Consider the following 19,941-nt stretch of genomic DNA (forward strand, 5'->3'; position numbering starts at 1 on the left):
TGTTATGTTATCGACTAAATTAAGTCCTAAAATACGATAATTTCTTAAGGTATATGAACGATTTTATCTTACATCATTTTTGACGTATAAATTGTTAACAGACGAGCGTACAAGCTGCCGCGACATTGATCGGTCAAAATAAATATACTTTTCTCGCTCTTACTCTTTCTCTCTCTCTTGCTCAACTCATAGCGCAGGCCCACTATAAAATCTTTACAGACGGCCGTACCGGACAATAAACTTGGAGGAGATTTTGGGTGTCTAATCAATGTATCTTTGGTACATTGGTTGGACGTGCGAATCTCATCCAGCGTGATAACTCAACTATAAACTCAACCTTACAAGTAAACAGTAAACTTTGAAAAATTTGAAAGACCGGGTATAAAATAAAAAGCTGTCCTGAACGCATAAAACGGGAGCATCTATCACTTATTTAAATGCACCAAGTCCCTATTTAATTACTAAAGTGTTTAAGGAAGATGTATAATGAAGGCCTGTGAACATTAGCTTCCGCTCCTTTGGGAACAACAACTACTGTAACAAACAAACTTACCCCATTTGATACATATTTCTCATTATGAAACGTTGCTAAGTTAATTGAAATAGGCGTTATTATTTTTAATTTTTTATATATTTATTGAATAAAAAATCAAAGTTGTTATGACTTGTTGGCAGTGCGGGGCTTGAGGAGCGGCGCCAGAAGCGTGTGCAGCGGCGCCTCGACCAGCACGATGAGCGCCGCCGACAGCGCCACCGCCGCCGCCGCGTCGCCGGAGAACCTCCACAGCTAAATAAGTAAATATTGGTTAATCATACGGCTCAGGACCCCACTTTGTCACATAATAAATAATAGTACTAGGTACCTTACAGAAATGACGCTTCCGACAAAACCGAAGTTTGACAGCGATTCAGGGACGAATTATGCTGTCCCTTTCTAATGTATGGCACTATCCCTTTCGGCCTTTTAGGGTTGTCAAAATTCAAGTCATTATCTTATCTGTGGTTGTGCATGTATAGGGACGGCAAGTTGTGCCAACTCTCATAATGGGGTTGGCAACTGTCAAAGGTTTGCATAGATGGCGCCATCATAGCTTGCCCCTGTCTCTAGTTTTGTTCTATGAGATTTGGCTTAAAGTACTGGAATCCAGGTCACAAAATTCCAAAAAAAAAACAAGAATTTGACACAATTCTAGGGATTGACAGGGCAAGCTATGATGGCGCCATCTGTTTAATACTTCGACCGGCCAACCCCATTGCTCGGAGCAATGCTGAGCCGAACGGAGGCGAGAAAAGCCGAAAGGAGCACTTTCCTATTTGGACTTTGTCCACGATCCTATTTCGTCACCTTCTTAGCTTGTCATTATTGTCATATGGTGCATTGGTCTGATTCGTTATCAGTCTTATATCGGCACTTTCCTATCTTTTCCACATTCATATATGGTCCAGAGCTGCCATTGGTGATGGTCAAAATGACAGGCCAACAAAACTTTTCAGTTGCAAAAAAGCAATGCGCAAAATAAGTGAAAAGTGCCGATGTTTTATTATTCATAAACAGTCGGGATAGTGGATGGTACAATAATGTAGACGAGCTGGCACTATGGTCAAAATAGAAATGTAGGCGATCTGGGACTGTAGTCAAAATAGTAATGTCATAATGTGGACGAGTTCAGAAGGTGAGGATAGGAATCATGGGCGTAGGCAGGTACAGGGAAGCTGCTAGAGCTCAAATTTTACATACAATGTATGCCTTCCTGCGGCGTCTGTTCCCCTCCCTCCCCCCTCTCCTAAGCCACCAGCCCACCCGATTTACCGAACGGTTACGCCCTTGATAGGAATTGTATGCTGACAAAGTGGCATAGTGGACGATTTCAAAAGCTGACGAAATAGGATTGTCGGCGAAGAATAAGAACATACATTTCAATCATAAATGTCACAGAAGATTTTCTACGGGTATATTGTGTAGATGTACAAACTATTCAAGTACAAAATATTCCTAATAAACACACAAATAAATGGCCTTACCAAGATTTAGATTTAAACCTTATGCTTCGTAAGCAAAGTCACCGACAGGGGGATGAAAGATCCTTTCTGGAGTTTCGGGCATTCTGGGCTCCGTTCGGTTCAGCATTGCTCCGAGCAAATATACAACACTTGCGCAGTCTATGCTATAAAAACTGCTGCCAACTAAGCTTGGCTGACTCTAGAATACTCACCAGTGTGCGCATGTCGAAGTAGTTGACGCCGCCAGTGGCGTCCGGTTCCTCCTGTAAGATGTTGCTGAACAAGTACAACGCGTACGAGACGCGCGCCACGTACCGCCACAGCCCCAGCGACAGGAACCAGTTCACGGGACCTTTTAGAAATAAGTACACATTCACTGCCAAGAACACGTATGTGTGTCCGTTTTGTATTGGAAAAGGGGCGCTTGGCACCGGGTGTTTCCGTGTCGTACCGATCATGATGAAATTCGATATCTGAGGACCACACACGTCTCGTAATGCCTGCCATCTTGAATATCTAGATTTTTTGTTCGATCGCAAATCGATATCTGAGGATCCAAGAGGCTCAACAATATGAATCTAAAGTTCAAATTGTAAAAAATGGCCGCCATCTTGGATTTCATTTATTTTTGGTCCGATCGCGTTGAAAATAAATATCTGAGAAACGAGAGCCCCGTTGAAATGCACAGTGGCGTAGCGTGCCTTGGCGGGGCCCCGTATAAAAATTTGTTTGGGGGCCCTTAGCAAGGGTAAAGATTTCTCACAAAAACGCACGTTGGGATCCCCCGTGACCCGAAGGCCCCGTATAATTGATACGGCAGATACGGCGGTAGCTACGCCCCTGGAAATGCATCTTAAGTTAAACATCTAAAAGGCGGCCGCCATCTTCAATATCATTATTTTTGGTCCGATCGTAATGAAATCGAGTCTCATCGAGACGACGCCTAAATAAATTAAAGGCATCCAAAAAACCCGATATCACTAATGCTTTTAATATATGTTCAGTACGTGAAAGTTTTAAAACTTATAGAATTAGATACTTTGCATTTATAATTATAGTCCAGGGAGTGAACAAACCGGCCGCCATCTTGATTTATTCCAAGCAACATAAAATGGCTGATTAAGGGTTGGGTATTGGATAGGTATTAAGTGGCGATACCTCCGTAGCCCTGAGTGCAGGCGATGATGAGCCAGCTCAGCGCCAGCGCCCAGCAGGCCCGGTACAAAGCCACCTTGGCGTTCAGAGCCGCCTGGTGCTCGTGGAAGAACGCGCGCGCGCCTGGGTGCTCACTCAACATCACCAGCAAGGACAACGCTAATGCTACGCCGTACCACAAGCAGATGCTCCACTGGAAATTACGTTAGTTTATTTTTTAAGTCAGTGATACACGTGCGAGTAAGTTCGCGAAGTTATGGCTCGACGACCTTGTTCGCCAGTATGTACTTTAAAACCGCTGAGTAAGTACGTTGGCGATCCGACATGTTTGAAATTTTGCTAGTAGCGCGCCTCCGCTCGCACGTCTGTTACCACCGCGAGTCGCGAGCAGTCATTCTCTCTAAACTGGGCGGCTACCGGGAAAATCGTAATTCGTCAATTGCGGGCATTTTTCTCTGTCACTCTAATTACGTCTTAGTGAGAGTAAAAGAGAAAGATCCCCGCAATTTGCGAATTTCGGTTTTCGCGGTAGGCCCCCTGGACCGCGAGCAAGGAACAGATTTCCATTACCAATCGCCTCCCGGGGGAAAACTCGTACAGTGGTTAACGGCTATGTATGATGTACCCTTGTGGATGCGAGCTGCCGCTCCGTTGGTGGGTTAAGGAATGGCAGCCACCGGAACACGAAAAAAAATTGTCGTCGCCTCCCGTTTGATACTTTGTCAGATGATAGTTCAGATGCTAATGTTAGTAAAAAAAATCGTCAGCCGGTTATATCGCGGTGGTAAGAACGTCAGCTGGTCACATAAACATGTAGAAAACAAGCGCTTTACCTTTTTATGTTAGTAATAACAAAAATAAACTTTGCATGCAGCATTCCATCAGGCGTTCCAAATAAACGGATAATGCAATTTACACATTACGCATACTTTGCGGACATAAAGTGGTAAGGCGCGTATTTTTTACATGTTCATGTGAATAGCTGACGGTCTTTCCAACGCAATACAACCGGTTGACGGTATTTTTATTTAAAACAGCATCTAAATTAGGCGGTGACTGGCGATGTATGCTCTTGGCCCGCGGTCTGTGTCTCCGACGTCGGGCCGAGTAAGTTCGCGAACTTATAAATCGCATATTTTAAATTCGTACGTCTATTACTATTAGCTTTAATCTACCTACTAAGTTAGATTAACCCACGTTAAAGAATAAGATTAAGGGAAAATTAATTTAATGTAATGTTAGTTATTATTTATTAATATTTAATTTTAATTTCTTATATGATTGTATTTTTTATGTTATTTAATTTTAGTTCTAATTAATTAACTTTATAAATTATGGATTGTCAATTGTCTGAAATAATTTTTTTTTTTTTTAATTTTATTATATATTCCCATTGACCACGTGGATAGGGGGGAGGTGGAGAGAAAGTTATATGTTATTTCCCAGTCTCTTTTAGCAGAAAGATAACACATTAGCCAAAACATTTTCCACTGAAAGTTAATACATACAATTTTGCTCTGAGAGTACAACATGCGATTAGGTATGAAATATAAAGTATACATAGGTGTAACACTATTAAAAGATTTTATTTCTTCTCTATTCTTTATAGAGAAGAAATAGGTCCAAAACATATTGCAAATAAAGTGCGTAGACTGTAAGGTCCAAATGATAATAATAAGAAGAAGAAAGATAAATAAACCCGGATAAATAAATCGGACCCGGGTACGTCCTTAAACTACGTCCAAAAGAGAGGTATGGGCATTGTGAATGTCATCTCGCTTTGTGTGGTAGGGCACAGCCAGTGGATGTCATTCCAGATCTAGAGCAGAGCCCAACTGGGGAAGTACCTCCACCTTACAGAAAACAGAAGCCAAATAACACGAGACCCTACTCATAGTGTTGTGTTCCTGCCGGTGAGTAAGGTTGCCAGAGCTCAACGAGGGGGGGCGGGTTTAGGGTCGGCAACGCGCATGTAACTCCTCTGGAGGTGCAGGCGTACATAGGCTACGGAGACTGCTTACCATCAGACGGGCCGTATGCTTGTTTGCCACAGACGTAGTATAAAAAAAAATAAAGGGAATAATAATAGTGTTATAATTTAAAGGACATTATAGTCAGTGTCTGAATAAAATTTTTGGGACGTTGGCTTATAACTTAACCTTTTGACCGGTACAGTCAGCTGTGGCTGTCATCGGAGTCTCGCCAAGGACGCCAACGACGCCCACAGCCAACAGCTTCGCCAATGCAATAGGGACTTACGCGGGATTCCGTAAAGTTCAATTTCGCTAAAATAATCGCGATCGCCTCGCGTCCGGGGCCGTTCAAAAGGTTAAAGATGTTTGTGAACTTGTCAACTCGACTGCATGTAAGTCCGGTAGGCAAGGCTCGGAAACCGGTTTAATTTCCAAACCGTTGTCATGTACTTGGCGCAAAACCTTTTAATTTTGATTTCGCTAGAAAAACCGTTACTTTAAACCCGGTTTTCAGTAGAACATTTCCATAAAGTTATCAGAGTAACCGGTTTAGAACAAAAAAAACCGGTTTCTTCCTATGTCGTTGTCTTTGTTTACGCGGAACACCACCAGGCTCGTTGGTCGTCTCGTGGCTCGTCAAAGAAACCGGTTTATTTAGGTTACAATAAAGTTCTTAAACCGTTCGCGTTCTTATGAGAGTAAAACCCTTATAAACCGGTAATTACTGTTATTTTTTTGAAACGGTTCCAAGCCTTGCCGGTAGGTAATTTTTTTTTTTTTTACAAGGATTACCTTCGGTAAATGAAGTTTTTCGTTCTTGAGGATGTAAAGGCTGTACCCGAGCAGCATCCCGATGAAGAAGGGAGGGGAGCGCACTATAGGGTTATAGTAATACAACATTAACCAGTAGCTAGGAGTTGACCCCGAGCTGTAAATAACAGGAGTAAATATTAACAAGATCCTTAAGACGATAGTAAACAACCGCTTCTTCGTACGGACGCACTGTGGGCTGGATCGGTCAAAAGACATTCGTACTTTTTCATCACACTTGCTCGAAAAATATCTTATTTCATGCAGCTGTGCTAAAGGACAAAGGCCTATTTTGTCCCCGCTGGAGTTGTGGATTGTGAATAAAATGCCTATTTTTAATTATGTCACTTATTCATACAAAGCAAGTAACATAAATGAGTTTTAGTTTTAAAATACTGTCGTTTATAATTTAATATTTTTGTTTATGTTAAAAATTATTTAAATTGATTAATTTAACAGCCGTTTAAAATATTATTACATAATTTTCAATCGTGGCTAGTAATAGGTCTGTGCCTTCGATACCTAACCTGTCAAGAAATGACAATATGGCGGACGAATGCCTCATATGTCAACGTATTTAAGAATTATTTCGCTTAAAATTTAGTTTTTTTCTTCGCAAGTTTCTTTAATTTCCTCGTTTCCAAAATTTCACTTACCCCCCTCGTTGCACAATGTACTATTGTACATACCTACCTCCAGTCTCGCGGTGAATCCGTCATCGTATCAGGAAAGTTGTAATAGAAACAGAAGGCGAGCGCGGCGGCCGTGGAGGCCAGCGCGGCGGCGCCGAGCGCCGGCCACACGCGCCGCCCCGCCGCGCACAGCAGCAGCGCCGACACCACGTACAGCTGCATGTCCACCGACAGGTACCAGCTGTGACCCATGCACTGCCCACAACACTCGATAAGTTTTATTTATATATACCAAATGGAGACCCCAGCTTAGCTCTACAAGTGATCTGATAACTTTTTAACAGTGCGAGCATTTATGGTTTCATCTTGGCAATATTTTACATGCCACACCACCAGGCCCGCCGGCATTTTCATCGCTCGTCAAATAAACCGGTTTTTAAGGTTACAATGAAGTTCTTAAAACGTTCGCGTTCTTATAACAGTTCGGAGGAAAACCGAAATAAACCGGTATTTTATAAACCGGTTCTGAGCCTTGTCGGTAGGTACCCATATGTGTGTATGATAAGAATAGTTACCAATTCATTCGGATTGACAAGGTTTTGGACGTAAAGCAGAGTGCTCCACCAGTACTTCCGGCACCGGACCGCCTGCAATCAACATTTATTAATGGATTTCAAAAAATTAGACAGCGTTACAGCGAATTAGTTAATACACTGTGAAATTTAAAACAGTATTTACACTTAAAGAATTTAACAACTGGAGTCGCCTTTAAGAGCTTACCCCTCTGTCGAAAAGCTCGGCCAATGGTCATATGTATTGTATGGACTGACGTTTATCTGACTTGGCTATTTGTACGTTACGTACAAATGGCCGTACATTTACCGTGCCCCTCCCCCGCAAAAATCGGCAGACTTTTGTGCAGAAAATTACAGATAAGGCGTCTCCAGTTGTTAAATCCTCCAAGATTTACACAGACTAGGTACTTAGGTATATGATATATACAGTCTAAGGAGAGGACAATTTGTACAAATGTAAAAATGAAACCCTAATGGAGCATTTCATGAAATTGTCTACCGCGAATTTTCTGGAAATTGACAGGTACAGGTGTTTCCTTTGTTGTTTTTGGGGTATTTTTATTTTATTTCTATTTTGAAAATTGTTTGACATTTAGAATTTATTCTAGAAACAATCTAGACTAGTATTTTTTATACATTTTTTTTTTGTATGACTATATTTTGTGAAAGTTTTAGTATTAAATTTGATCTATGAATTATATTCATTAGTATTATATATGGAATAATATTTACAACATCAATAAATTGCTCTGATAATTAGATTAAGATAATTATATGTAATACTGTCTTACTATTCATAAGTGCTTGTTGCTAGGCCTACATGAATAAAGTATATTTGAATTGAATTGAATTGCAAGAGTTTCCTTGTCTGTGACTAATGGTCAAAAATATGCACAGAAAAATAATCGCCTGCTTTGAACGCCGATAAAGTCGCGTCGCAACACAGGAAATAAAGTGCGGCCGTACGGGACAGCCCGTGGAATGCTCGTAGTACAAGACGGAAGATTCACGTTTATCCATCGTCTCACAGCTTCATACACTCTTTACACAGATCCATCCGAATACTTCGCAAAGACATCACACTCCGGTGCTGGGGGCCTACCGCGAACACCGAAATTTGCAAATTACGGGGATCTTTCTCTTTTACTCTCACTAAGACGTAATTAGAGTGACAGAGAGAAATGCCCGCAATTGACGAACTTCGATTTTCGCGGTTATAGCCCTGGTGCGAGGAGCACGTTTATATATTGAAGAGCGCAGACAAGTGGGCATTTACCATAGCAACATTCATGACCTAGATACATCTTACTTAATTCCATAACACCTATTTCTAAAGACAGGTCTCTAACGGGCACTAAGAATGGTGCTAGATCAGTGGTGTCGCTCACGAATTCGAGCCAATGCAGTCTAATGCAACTAGTTGCGACCAATCGCGCGCGTGATGCGAACTCATCCACCAATCGCGTTGTGGCGTTAGACTGCACGATTGGCTCGAATTTGTGTGCGTGACACCGCTGTACTAGCCCCATTCTTATTGTCCGTAAGGCCCGTCCACTTAAGGCGTGATTAGAGTGACAGAGAAAGATGCCTACCTGTGATTTGCGAACTTCAGTGTTCACGGTAGACCAAGCGTTGGTAGCCTAGCGATAAGAGCGTGCGATTTTCAATTTCAATCCGGAGGTCGCGGATTCAAACCCCGGCTCGGACCTTAAGTTTTTCGGAACCACCAGTCGCTTTTCGATGAAGGAAAACATCGTGTGGAAACCGAGCCAATCTCAATAAGTCCTAGTTTCCCCTCTGGTTTGAAAGGTCAGATGGCAGTCGCTTTCGTAAAACTAGTGTCTACGATAATTCCCGGGAGTAGTTGCCAAGCGGACCCCAGGCTTCCATGAGCCGTGGAAAAATACCCTCTGAATTAACTAAGATGTGAGAAGCGCTATCTGACCTCTTCAGCGGCGTCCACCGCCGTGGGTCCGTCGGTGACGCGTGGCTCGGCGGCGCGCAGCAGCACGGCCGCCGCCAGCAGCGGGAACAAACGCACGTAGCGGATCAGGTAGAACCGGGGCAGGTTCCGCAAGGACACTGAAGAGACACGGTGTTATCATTTTAAAGAGAATGTATTGAAAGTTCTTCAAAAAAGGAGTGTAGAGGTTTTTAAAGGATCGCAACGCGCAAGTAACACCTCTGGAGTTGCAGGCGTCCATAGGTTGCGGAGACTGCTTACCATCAGGCGGGCCGTATGCTTGTCTGCCACCTACGTAGTAAAAAAAAATTGTATATTTTAAAATGGTGAAGCGAGGCGGTGTTAGTGCTCACGTGACTCCGTTTTGCCGACGCTGGTGTAGACGAGCAGCAGCCCGCTCAGCACAAAGAACGAGTCCACGGCGAGGTGTCCAGCGAAAACACCAAAATACCTCTGCCCACTGCTTACCTATACAACAAAGATAGAGGTGCGATTAATGTTCCACAAATAAAATTTACTTTTCTCAAACTTGTTATGAAATGATGACATGACTTACGTCAAATTAGGTCCGGAAATACTACATACATGCGATGAGTGAAGATGAGATTCATATACTAGCCGTGTATTATCCAACCTCGACATTGGCAGAATCATCAACACCTTGATGGAGCCATAACACGAAAAATTGATTGATTGATTGATATGTAAAGGAATTTCATACTGCCTTACACACCTAGGGCTGTAAAGCAACCTTCTTTTGTTTTTTAACGTCAAATTGTAACACAACGTCTTGGCATCCAACCATCAACTAGCTTCAGTTAGCTTGGTACAGTGATAGGTTGTACACCGCTGGTAGAGTGGCGAGCCGAGTAGGTCGCCACAAAATAAATTGACTACAATTTTTTGTTTTAATTGCAAGTTTGAGAAAAGCACTATACATATCTCGGCGGGAAACAGGGTTGCCGGCCGCGTATCTCTATCCGGCTTCGCTACGCTCAGCCGTATATATCTACTTTGCCTGCAACCCTACGTTTCCCGGCCTCTATAGTAATGTACTATTACTTTACTTTACTTTATTATTTTTCCTGTAATATTTATGATACTGACTGGGACTGGGCTGGGCATGTCTGCCGCATGCCGAATGACTTGTGGGCCAAGATAACCACGGATTGGGTGCCCCACGAGTCTAACCGGGGATCTGGCAGACCTCGTCGGCGATGGCGGGATAACTTAGACTCCTTTTTGAGGGACTGGCCGGTCGTAGCTCAAAACCGGGATGAGTGGAAGAAGAGGGGGGAGGCCTTTGTCCAGCAGTGGGACACAATGGGCTCGTTATTTATGATAAGGTCACTGAGGGAGACCGTCTACAAGCTCTTCAGTTGCTTCAAACTCTTGGGTTCCATTGCCCCGAACTGTGACGCTGTGTGTTTTTTTATACCACGACGGTGGCAAAAAATCATACGGCCCGCCTGATGGTAAGCAGTCACCGCAACCTATTGACGCCTGCAACTCCACAGGTGTTACTTGGGCGTTGCCGATCCTTTAAAAACCTCTACACTCCTTTTTTTTGAAGAACTTTTGTGAAGTGTGTGTAGTTGTACACATACTTCACTTATTGGTAGAGCAGAAGGAGAAAGCGCGGATGCCGTGCAGGCACGGAAAGCCGGCCGACGCAGCCGATAGCAGCCACGTGTTGCGGTGCAGCGAGAACGTACATAGCTACTTGTCTCGCCACTCTGACAACACTTATGGTGCTTAACTATACACCAAGCGAAGCATAGAATGGATACTATTTCGTTATCGTTAACGGCGTTCTCTCGAAGTACGACGGACGAGTGTAGAATCATGATCCACTGAACGGAGAGAGCACGGACGCCGTGCAGGGAGGCCAGGCCGCCAGCGTTTATGACTGACTTAGAAATACAATATTAAGTGAAAGCAAGGACTTACATTCTCTCTTATTTCGTCATCATTAACGGCATTCTCTCGAAGTATGACGGAGGAGTGTAGTATGATGATCCACCGTACGGAGAGAGCGCGGATGCTATGCAGGCACGGCAGGCCGCCAGCGTTTATGACTGACTTAAGAAATACAATATTAAGTAAAAGCAAGGACTTACATTCTCGCTTATTTCGTCATCGTTAACGTCATTCTTTCGAAGTACGACGGAAGAGTGTAGTATGATGATCCACAGCACGGAGAGAGCGCGGATGCCGTGCAGGCACGGCAGGCCGCCGGGCGCGGCTGTCAGCAGCCGCGTGTTGCGATGCAGCGAGAACGTGCACAACCACTCGTCAGGCTGCTCTGGCTCTATCAGCATAAGTGGTAATAGTCATTCATAAAATCACAAGACTAACATATCTTTTACATATAAACGGTGTCTCTAAACTGTAAATTAATATTTTATTTTATTTATTATTTTCAAAATAGCCACTAGCTGGCATCCCCGGTGTAGTCGTGGCAGAGGCAGACCGAGAAAGAGATGGCGGGACGACTTGGATGCGTTTCAGCGGGACTGGCGGGACCTTGCTCAGCAAAGGGAGGATTGGAACGCTAGAGGGGAGGCCTTTTCCCAGCAGTGGGACACACAAATAGGCTAATAAAAAAAATAAAAAAAATCATTTTCGTTTATTAATTAACAGCATCAACAGGGGCATCAACAGCAATACAAACAAAAATGCTAAACTTACAGATTACAACATTTAAAACAAAGAAAGACAATATAATCTACTTGATTCATGTCCACATAGCACAGAAGTAAATTGAATACCGTACCAGTTGGAAGTACGGAAGTTTATGATAATAAGAAATATTTTATGATAGTATAAATGTGTTGTCACCTGTAATAGAGGTATCCTACCAAATAAAATTAGTGTCAACAATCAGAGGCGGCGTTAGCCGTGGGCAAAAACTATATATAGAGATGCTACGCATGCTACGTGGGTGACATGAGCCACCGCCTACGGCCTCGCGGTCTGAGGGGCACAACGTAAAAATGGTCGTTATTTCTTGCGCCACCAGAGGGCCTCGCTAAATGTACCTTGTACCCACATAAAATTTTGGTCTTGTCCAGCCACTGTCAACAATTAAAAGAGGTAAGTTAGTTGCCGGTTCTTACCTTTTTTCAGTATATAAATATGATGCAGCTCATACGTTGTACTGACGACTGTCAGTAGTCCAAGCAGTAGCAAAATAAATCTGAAAACAATAAAACTAATGGTTTATTTTATGAACCTTACTAATGGTAGGGGAGCTGGAGATGCTAAATTTGGAGTTACTCGAGCGTTGTAGCGACCTATCGTAAGATCAGATGATAGGAAGGAAAAATAAGAGGTTATATCATGTTTTCTTTTCCTGTGGTCAGGGAAGCATCTACAGATTTTATAAATTTGGGGGGTTGTAAAAATAGTTAAATAGATTTGGTAATTTTGGTCCAAGTTGATGCTATAATTGTGCTATTACCAACCAAACCACCATCTAATCTAACCATTATTTCTACGCATTTTCTTATTCTAACGATTACAACGCAAAAATAGGGTTTCGAAATTATAACCATCAAATTAAGGACCCCATCAACCAACGGACCAAAAGTGCGCCAGTCGGGCTAAAAGTGGTTAAGGCAGACTCCATGGATATCAATATTACTCATAACTAAATCTGGCATGCTCGAACTACAAAAATCTCCTCTTTAGCTCCCCTCCCCTCATGAATGGCAGAACTGTATGTGGTATGAAATACAAATTCCTTATAGTCCGCGAGTAGTCGGACAGCTAGGAATTAAAATTCATTGTTATCTGACATCTCGGATAAGACTGTCGGACCACGCGGCCGCAGATTTTGTCTTCCTGGGTAACTAATATTTTTACTGTTTACTGATTATAGACTAGATGGATAGATTTTTGATCGATCAATCGATTTTAAGCGCCTACTTTGACGGCAATGTATCGGAAAAAGTCTAGAGCCTATTTTGTATGTCAGCAGTGACTGTATATTATATAGTATAGTATGTTCTCTTCTCACAAAGCGACGTAGTCGACGGCGGCGTAGGGCTTGTCGGCGGGCAGGCGGCAGAACTCCAGCGAGTAGTTGAAGCGCGCCGGCAGCAGCGCGTGCGCAGCGCACGCCCGCGGCACGCACACCCCCAGCCGCAGCGACACTGCCACACGCTGCGACTTCGCTCTGCATGCAAGTTTATAAAGGGGTCCATTTTTATAAGGGTTCCGTACTTTGAGTAAGTCCCACGGTAAGCCAAGAAGACTTGTGTTGTGGGTACTCAGACAACGATATTTATAATATACAAATACTTAAATACATAGAAAACACCCATGACTCAGAAACAAATATCTGTTCATCACATAAATAAATGCCCTTACCGGGATTCCAACCCAAGACCGTCCGGCCTCATAGGCTAGGCAGAGTAGCGATACCCACTAGGCCAGACCAGTCGTCTATATTAAGGACCTTTGAACCACAAGTAATGCAAATTAAGAGCTTACTTACTTACTTACTTACTTATAGGTACCTTTTATGCAGCCAACCCAACAAGAAACATATAATTTTATGCATAATTAGATAAAATTTATTTAGTCCTACTTATATAATTATTGTGATCGTAAATTAATACACTTTCAGATGTTTTATTTAAATTTGCGCAGTATATTAGTTTCAAAAAATCACGTTATATTTAAGACTAAATGGCGAAAATTTTGAAAAGTTGGTGATTTTTAGTATGTGATTTAGGCGGTTTTTTTCGGAGTTTGCAACTATTTTATATTTAAAATCTTTATCATAAGTATATCACAAATAGTGTACCTTTCTGATAGTAGTAAGATTTTTCATACATCTCTTACTGAAAACTATATATTTACACAAATATTATTAAAGCCTATGTAAATTCTAACACTGATTTAGCACTGAAAATCGATGTTTTTAATTTTTTTATTATTTTTCCCAGAAACAGTAAACAATTATGTAACACATATATTAATTTCAGGCAAAAAGCCTTACTTAGGCAACTCAGCAAGCTTCGTTACTTATCACGGTACTCGACTGAAAAGCGATTACGGTTGTATAAAATACTATTTTAAGAATGATCCCTTATAATTAAAAATAACAACATACCCTGCTGCTGATTCGGTTGTATTTATCTTCAGTTCGGTCCCGGTTACGTTACTCGAATCCTCGCCCCCCAGCGATATTCTGAAGGTCGGGGGGACTTGAGCGCGGATCATGCAGTACTTGCCCTGGACGTTCATGCCGGGGTGTTTCTGATTAATCGCCAAGCATTGGTAGAAGTTTCCGTAATCTTCGAAATACCTGTTGACTCCTTGTGGCACGCGGAAGCTGGAAGCGTAGACTGGAATAGGCAATTTATTTATTTATAAGAACGGTTTATCCACAAGAGCGATTTTGATGCTAATTTTAGTTGTTTTCTCATGTTGGTTAGTAAAATTGGTTTTTGAGTGATGATTGAATGATAAATATTTAAAAGGGTTCATTTGGATTGGATTTGATGTATTACAGCTACCTACTAAGTATTTCCCTCGCTTTGGTATGGTCAAACATTTTTCACCACACCAATTACTAAAAAAGCTCTTAAAAATTATTTTACCCGCATGTCATATCAATGTGGTTCAGTGAAGGGGACGGACTGAAAATCAGCGCTGCGCAGTCAATTTGTAAAATGGCTGACGCAGCATATGCTGAGCCCGTTCCTTTTGCCGCGCATGTCAATTTTTTTATGTTACTTATTGTATTTTGTGACCTATTTGTTTTTTTATTATGTAGCAATAAATGTTTTCTTATTCTAAAGGCCCTCTTGATTATTCAGAAACTAATGAGAAAGTTGCATTTGATCCACATGTAGGGCAAACCGCTCGCTACGGTCGTGGTTCAATATTGGAATCTTTCGCTTGCTAGGGTATCAATATTAGTCCGAGCAGTTAAACAACAACTTTGCCCCCTTGAAAATCAAAAAAAACTTTTGTCTTTCAATCGGTAAGAAAATTTGTTTAACCCTCGTGCCTTGAAACCCTCGCAACGCTTTTTGTGATTTTGGAATCTTTCGCTTGTTCTGGTAAAAATATAAGCACGAGGGATAAAACAACTTCACCCTTTTAAAACAAATAAAAACTATACTTACATTAACGAATAGAATCAGGGGGCCTACCGCGAAAACCGAAATTCGCAAATTGCGGGGATCTTTCTCTTTTACTCTCATTAAAACGTAATTAGAGTGACAGAGAAAAATGCCCGCAATTGACGAATTTCGATTTTCTCGGTAGCCGCCCAGGCGTTACTTTGCGGACATCAAACACGTGTCGAGTTTTGTACTTTTGGTGGTGGATTGTTATATTTGTTTGCGTATTTATTTTTGCGGTGGGAATGGGTACATTAATTGCATGTAAAAATACGCAAGTATGTATACCGGGTTAGACTGATTGACTAGCACGTTATCTGTTCGCGGATTAGCAAAGTAACATTTTTTGTTTTAATTTATACTTACATTGATTTTTGTCCATAACTTCTAATTGGGAATCGCACAGCTCAGGATCCAAAACACTCCTATACAGTTCCTCGTCAAAAATGGAGGCTTTTGTGCCACCGTACAAATACAAGGCACCCAGTGCTACAATAACACTCCTCATATCTACTATTTTATTTTAATAATTAAACTTAAATATATTAAACGTCGAAAATTACCCGAAATTTTTTGCTCCACAACGTTAACGCGTGCTCCCGTTAAAGGTTCTCGCTATGGAGCAAAACTTGTCGAGCAATCTTCGATTTAACGATACGTGACTCTTTTTAATATATTGACTAGCATCCCGCCCCGGCTTCGCACAGGTATACCTAACGCCTAAACCTTCAATAATAACTCTATTGATAGGTAAAAACAGCTTGAAAATCCGTTTAATAGTTTTTGCGTTCATCCCGAACATACATACATACAGACAGACGCGGAAGGGGACTGTTTTATAAGGTGTAGTGATTCGAATAATAACTTAAATTATAAATAGGGTACAATCGTGAAACCGTCTTTTCGCGAGAGTTCCAAGGTCTACTCTAAACTACAAGTAAAAGAATGTTATAGCCGTGGTATGTACCGAGACATTTTAATTACTAGGTATTATCAGAGGCTAATAAATCAAAAAGAGCGACAACGGCCTCCTAGCTGAGTCTGTTGTGACTGTCTACGAAGCAGGCCGCGTAGCCAACGTGCATATCGTTCACGCTCCGTGGCGAACGAAACGCAACTGTCACAGTCGCACTAATATGGAAGAGTGATAGAGAGAGATAGCTACGATACGCTACGGAGCGTGAACGATTGTAACGTTGGCTACGCGGCCAGGGCTCGAAATCTGGTAAGGGCATTTGTTTGTGTGTTTATTACAAGCATTTGTTCGATTTATGGATGTTACCTATGTAGCTAAATGTATTTATTTATTTTTCATCACACTTGCTCGAAAAAGATCTTATTTCATGCAGATGTACTGAAAGACAAATGCCTATTTTGTTCCCGCGGGAGTTATGAATTGTGAAAAAAAAGCTAAAAGAGACCTAGGTAGTTATATTTTTTTTTTATTATGTCACTTATTCATACAAACCAAGTAGCATAAAAGACTTTTACTTTGAAAATCCTGACGTTTATAATTTAATATTTTTGTTTATGTTTAAAAAAAAATTAATTTGTTTAATTTAACAGCCGTTTAAAATATTTTTATATAATTTTCAATCGTGGTTGAATGCCGAATAGGCCTGTGCCTTCGATTCCTAACCTGTCAAGAAATTACAAAATGGCGGACGAATGTTTGATATGTCACCGTATTTAAGAATTATTTCCCTTACAAATTAGTTTTTTCATCGCAAGTGTGATGAAAAACATTGTGTGTATCTCCGGGGGTAAGAATATTACAAACTCGGGTCTTTAATTCCCTCGTATCCAAAATTTCACTTACCCCCCTCGTTGCACAATGTAAGTACTATAAGTACCTCTGTATATTCGAGAACAAAAAGTATAATAAAATCGTAATGAGAATTTTAAGCATGTACTTATTTAATGGTGCCATTTAGTTTTAAGATTTCTAAATCTTCCTAAGGGCTCAAAAGGCTTCATTTATGCTTTAAAGGTGCGACCAGACCGCAGCTTAAAAAACGGTCACGATACGGAATCGCAGTGACGCGTCGTATGCGTACCGTTTTTGACGCATGCTCCCCACACCGCTGCTTAAAATACGCTGACGAACCGTAAATTGATCTGCGGCCCGCCTGATGGTAAGCAGTCACCGTAGCCTATGGACGCCTGGAACTCCAGAGGTGTTACATGCGCGTTGCCGACACTTTGAAAACCTTTTTTGAAGAACCCCATACTGTAGACCCTCGGCAGGGAGCGTCTACGGGAGGAAATTCCATTTTTAGGAAACGCTCAAATAACTAAAATGGAAAAATTATATTTAATGTAATCTGCAACATTGACGCGTTGAATACGTGGGTTGTCAGTCTTCTTATTTACTCGGCTCTGTATACATACATACTACGCACAGAAAAACAAAGACAATGGCATTGCTCGTCTTCCGGTGAATATATTTCATGCAAAATTGGAATAGAATAGATGTTTCTATTTTAATTGGTTCTTTGAAACAAAAATAAGCGTAAATAATCTGTGACCATGTGTATTGACATACTTTGGTAGTCAAGGCTGGTTGCACCAACCACAGTTGGCGGACTGGCCAACTTCACTTAGCAGTGAACTATTCAACTTAAAACACCTTTTGGTGGTATCATCGGGATATTAGCCAAGTTATTGAATATATTAATATTACAGGGACATTCTTACACAAATTGAATAAGTTCCACGGTAAGCCAAGTAGGCTTGTGTTGTGGGTACTCAGACAACGATATATGTAATATACAAATACCTACATAAATACATACCCGGACCCCGGTACGTCCTTAAACTACGTCCAAAAGAGAGGTATGGGCAATGTGAATGTCATCTCGCTTTGTGTGGTAGGGCACAGCACAGCGAATGTCATTCCTGATCTAGAGCAGAGCCCAACTGGGGAAGTACCTCCACCTTACAGAAAACAGCAGCCCAAAAAACACTAGACCCTACTCAAAGTGTTAAGTTCCTGCCGGTTAGCAAGGTTGCCAGAGCTCAACGAAGGGGGGTTAGGGTATTCGTTGCATTCAAGATAATTCGAAATAAAGGTGGATTGACAAATAAAACTTTGTAAATTTAATGCCGTCTTTGAACGCCATTGGACTTTGATTATTATCCTTTCATTGATATGCGTATGTCATGTATCGAAAGAAAATTAAAATCTAAGGTGTGCGTGTTTTATATTTTACCTGAAAAACTACTTTTCATCCAATAGATCAAAGGCCAAAGGTATGACGATGGCGCTACTAACTACAACCTTTAACCGATTCCCGGTAAGATGGCGCCACTTTTTGATATTTAACACAAATCATTGAAATAAAGTCAAATCGCGTTCTAAAAGTTTTAATCATGTGTCGAAAGATGGCAGTAAATTTACTGTGTCTACAGTTTTCTTTGACAATCCATCTTCAAATTCTCTTTGGTTCTTCGAGCAACACAGGGAAGGGAGACAGCATTTATACTATTTCCCCTCTGCCAAAGTATAGGCACAACTGTGCCTATGGCGGTGCATGTTGTGACTCGTCCGTACACAAATTGAGGCACTGGTCCCACCACCGGCTACAAACTATAAGCGAGTGAAACTATAAACTACAAACTAGTGGGCGAGCGGCGAGAAGCGAGTATAGTTTTACTAGTTTAGACGCTGAGCTATAAGCGAGTGTTTGCGTGCGACGGGCGATTACTCGCTCCACTAGCTCAGCCGGGTGGCCCAGCATAAAGGTAAAAAACTTAAGAGGGCCCTATTCGCCAATGACCTATACAGGGTGGAAATAGATTTTGGGTCAGTGAGTGCAGCCACCAGATTCCGTACTGCTAAGCGAAAATGGTCTTAGAAGACCTTCCTTTTATTTCAAATTAATAAAGATTGGCGTTTAAAGATTTTTGAAAAAACATACGGGGTGCGAGAAAATTTTTGACAAACTTTTTTATTATGTCTATCGATTCTATTCCTATCCAGTATCAATAGTTTCCGTGGGTCAGCTTTCGGTAATGTACAAAAAAGTCAGAAATAAAAAAAAATGTTTTCGTACATTTACTATGAAGAAAAATTTACAATTGAGTGTTACAAAAATAGGGACCTTATAAGTGCGGTAGAGACAGGTAGATGCGATTAACCCGCAATTTTTTCCTTTATATAATAAGTTCGATCGACCACTTGCAAAGTATGGTTAACTATGTACAAGGTATATTTAATTGCCGCAGCCAAGGTGTTAAAAAAAAGAAAATCCTAATCAAAATGTTTGTTAAATAAATCGATCTCTTTCAATTGGCACATGGCACACGTCAAAATCTATCAATCTAAAAAAAGTATAGAATTTTTTCAACTCGTAGAACAGTTTGAACTCACTGCATTCTTTTCTGAAATAATTAATTTCTTGCATCCAACATTTTCTTGTCATTCTTTTTAAAATATCTTTTTTTTTCTTCCGTCTCTTCAAAATTGCCACTGCCACTACACACACGCTTTTATAAAATACATCATCATCGTCATCCGAACTGGACAACAAAGATAGTTCATATGATTGTTTTAAATTCATTGTAAATACGTGCACTCGCATCCACCTCATAAGGTAAAATGATCGGTCTGATCGCCAAGCAGGCACCGGCGAGTACCGCTGAGCTAGTTTTATAGTCGATAGCTTTTATCGCGGCGATCAACTAGAAAAC

The 19,941-nt window shown here is 41.3% G+C and overlaps 2 protein-coding genes across 3 annotated transcripts; both read right to left on the bottom strand.

Moving 5' to 3' along the window:
* Positions 1 to 19: 19 nt before the first annotated feature.
* Positions 20 to 7,645, bottom strand: LOC133532664 (O-acyltransferase like protein-like). The gene is made up of 5 exons (XM_061871426.1): positions 6,633 to 7,645; positions 5,922 to 6,057; positions 3,160 to 3,349; positions 2,214 to 2,353; positions 20 to 787 (listed from the first exon to the last, which is right to left on the bottom strand). Exons 1-5 carry the CDS (start codon positions 6,821 to 6,823, stop codon positions 659 to 661), a joined length of 786 nt encoding a protein of 261 aa, XP_061727410.1. The 5' UTR covers positions 6,824 to 7,645; the 3' UTR covers positions 20 to 658.
* Positions 7,646 to 8,717: 1,072 nt separating this feature from the next.
* Positions 8,718 to 13,330, bottom strand: LOC133532665 (nose resistant to fluoxetine protein 6-like). Of its 2 annotated transcripts, none has more exons than XM_061871428.1 (3): positions 13,131 to 13,330; positions 11,230 to 12,308; positions 8,718 to 9,577 (listed from the first exon to the last, which is right to left on the bottom strand). In XM_061871428.1, the coding sequence occupies exons 2-3, from the start codon at positions 11,428 to 11,430 to the stop codon at positions 9,452 to 9,454; spliced, it is 327 nt and encodes a 108-aa protein (XP_061727412.1). In that variant the 5' UTR covers positions 11,431 to 12,308; positions 13,131 to 13,330; the 3' UTR covers positions 8,718 to 9,451. The 2 variants fall into 2 exon arrangements, 1 of the variants encoding a protein (XP_061727412.1); XR_009801736.1 differs by lacking the exon at positions 8,718 to 9,577 and having other exon boundaries at positions 11,122 to 11,420; positions 12,229 to 12,308.
* Between the last annotated feature and the right edge of the window lie 6,611 nt (positions 13,331 to 19,941).

Source organism: Cydia pomonella, chromosome 27 (genome assembly GCF_033807575.1).
Source record: "Cydia pomonella isolate Wapato2018A chromosome 27, ilCydPomo1, whole genome shotgun sequence".
NCBI lineage: Eukaryota > Metazoa > Arthropoda > Insecta > Lepidoptera > Tortricidae > Cydia > Cydia pomonella.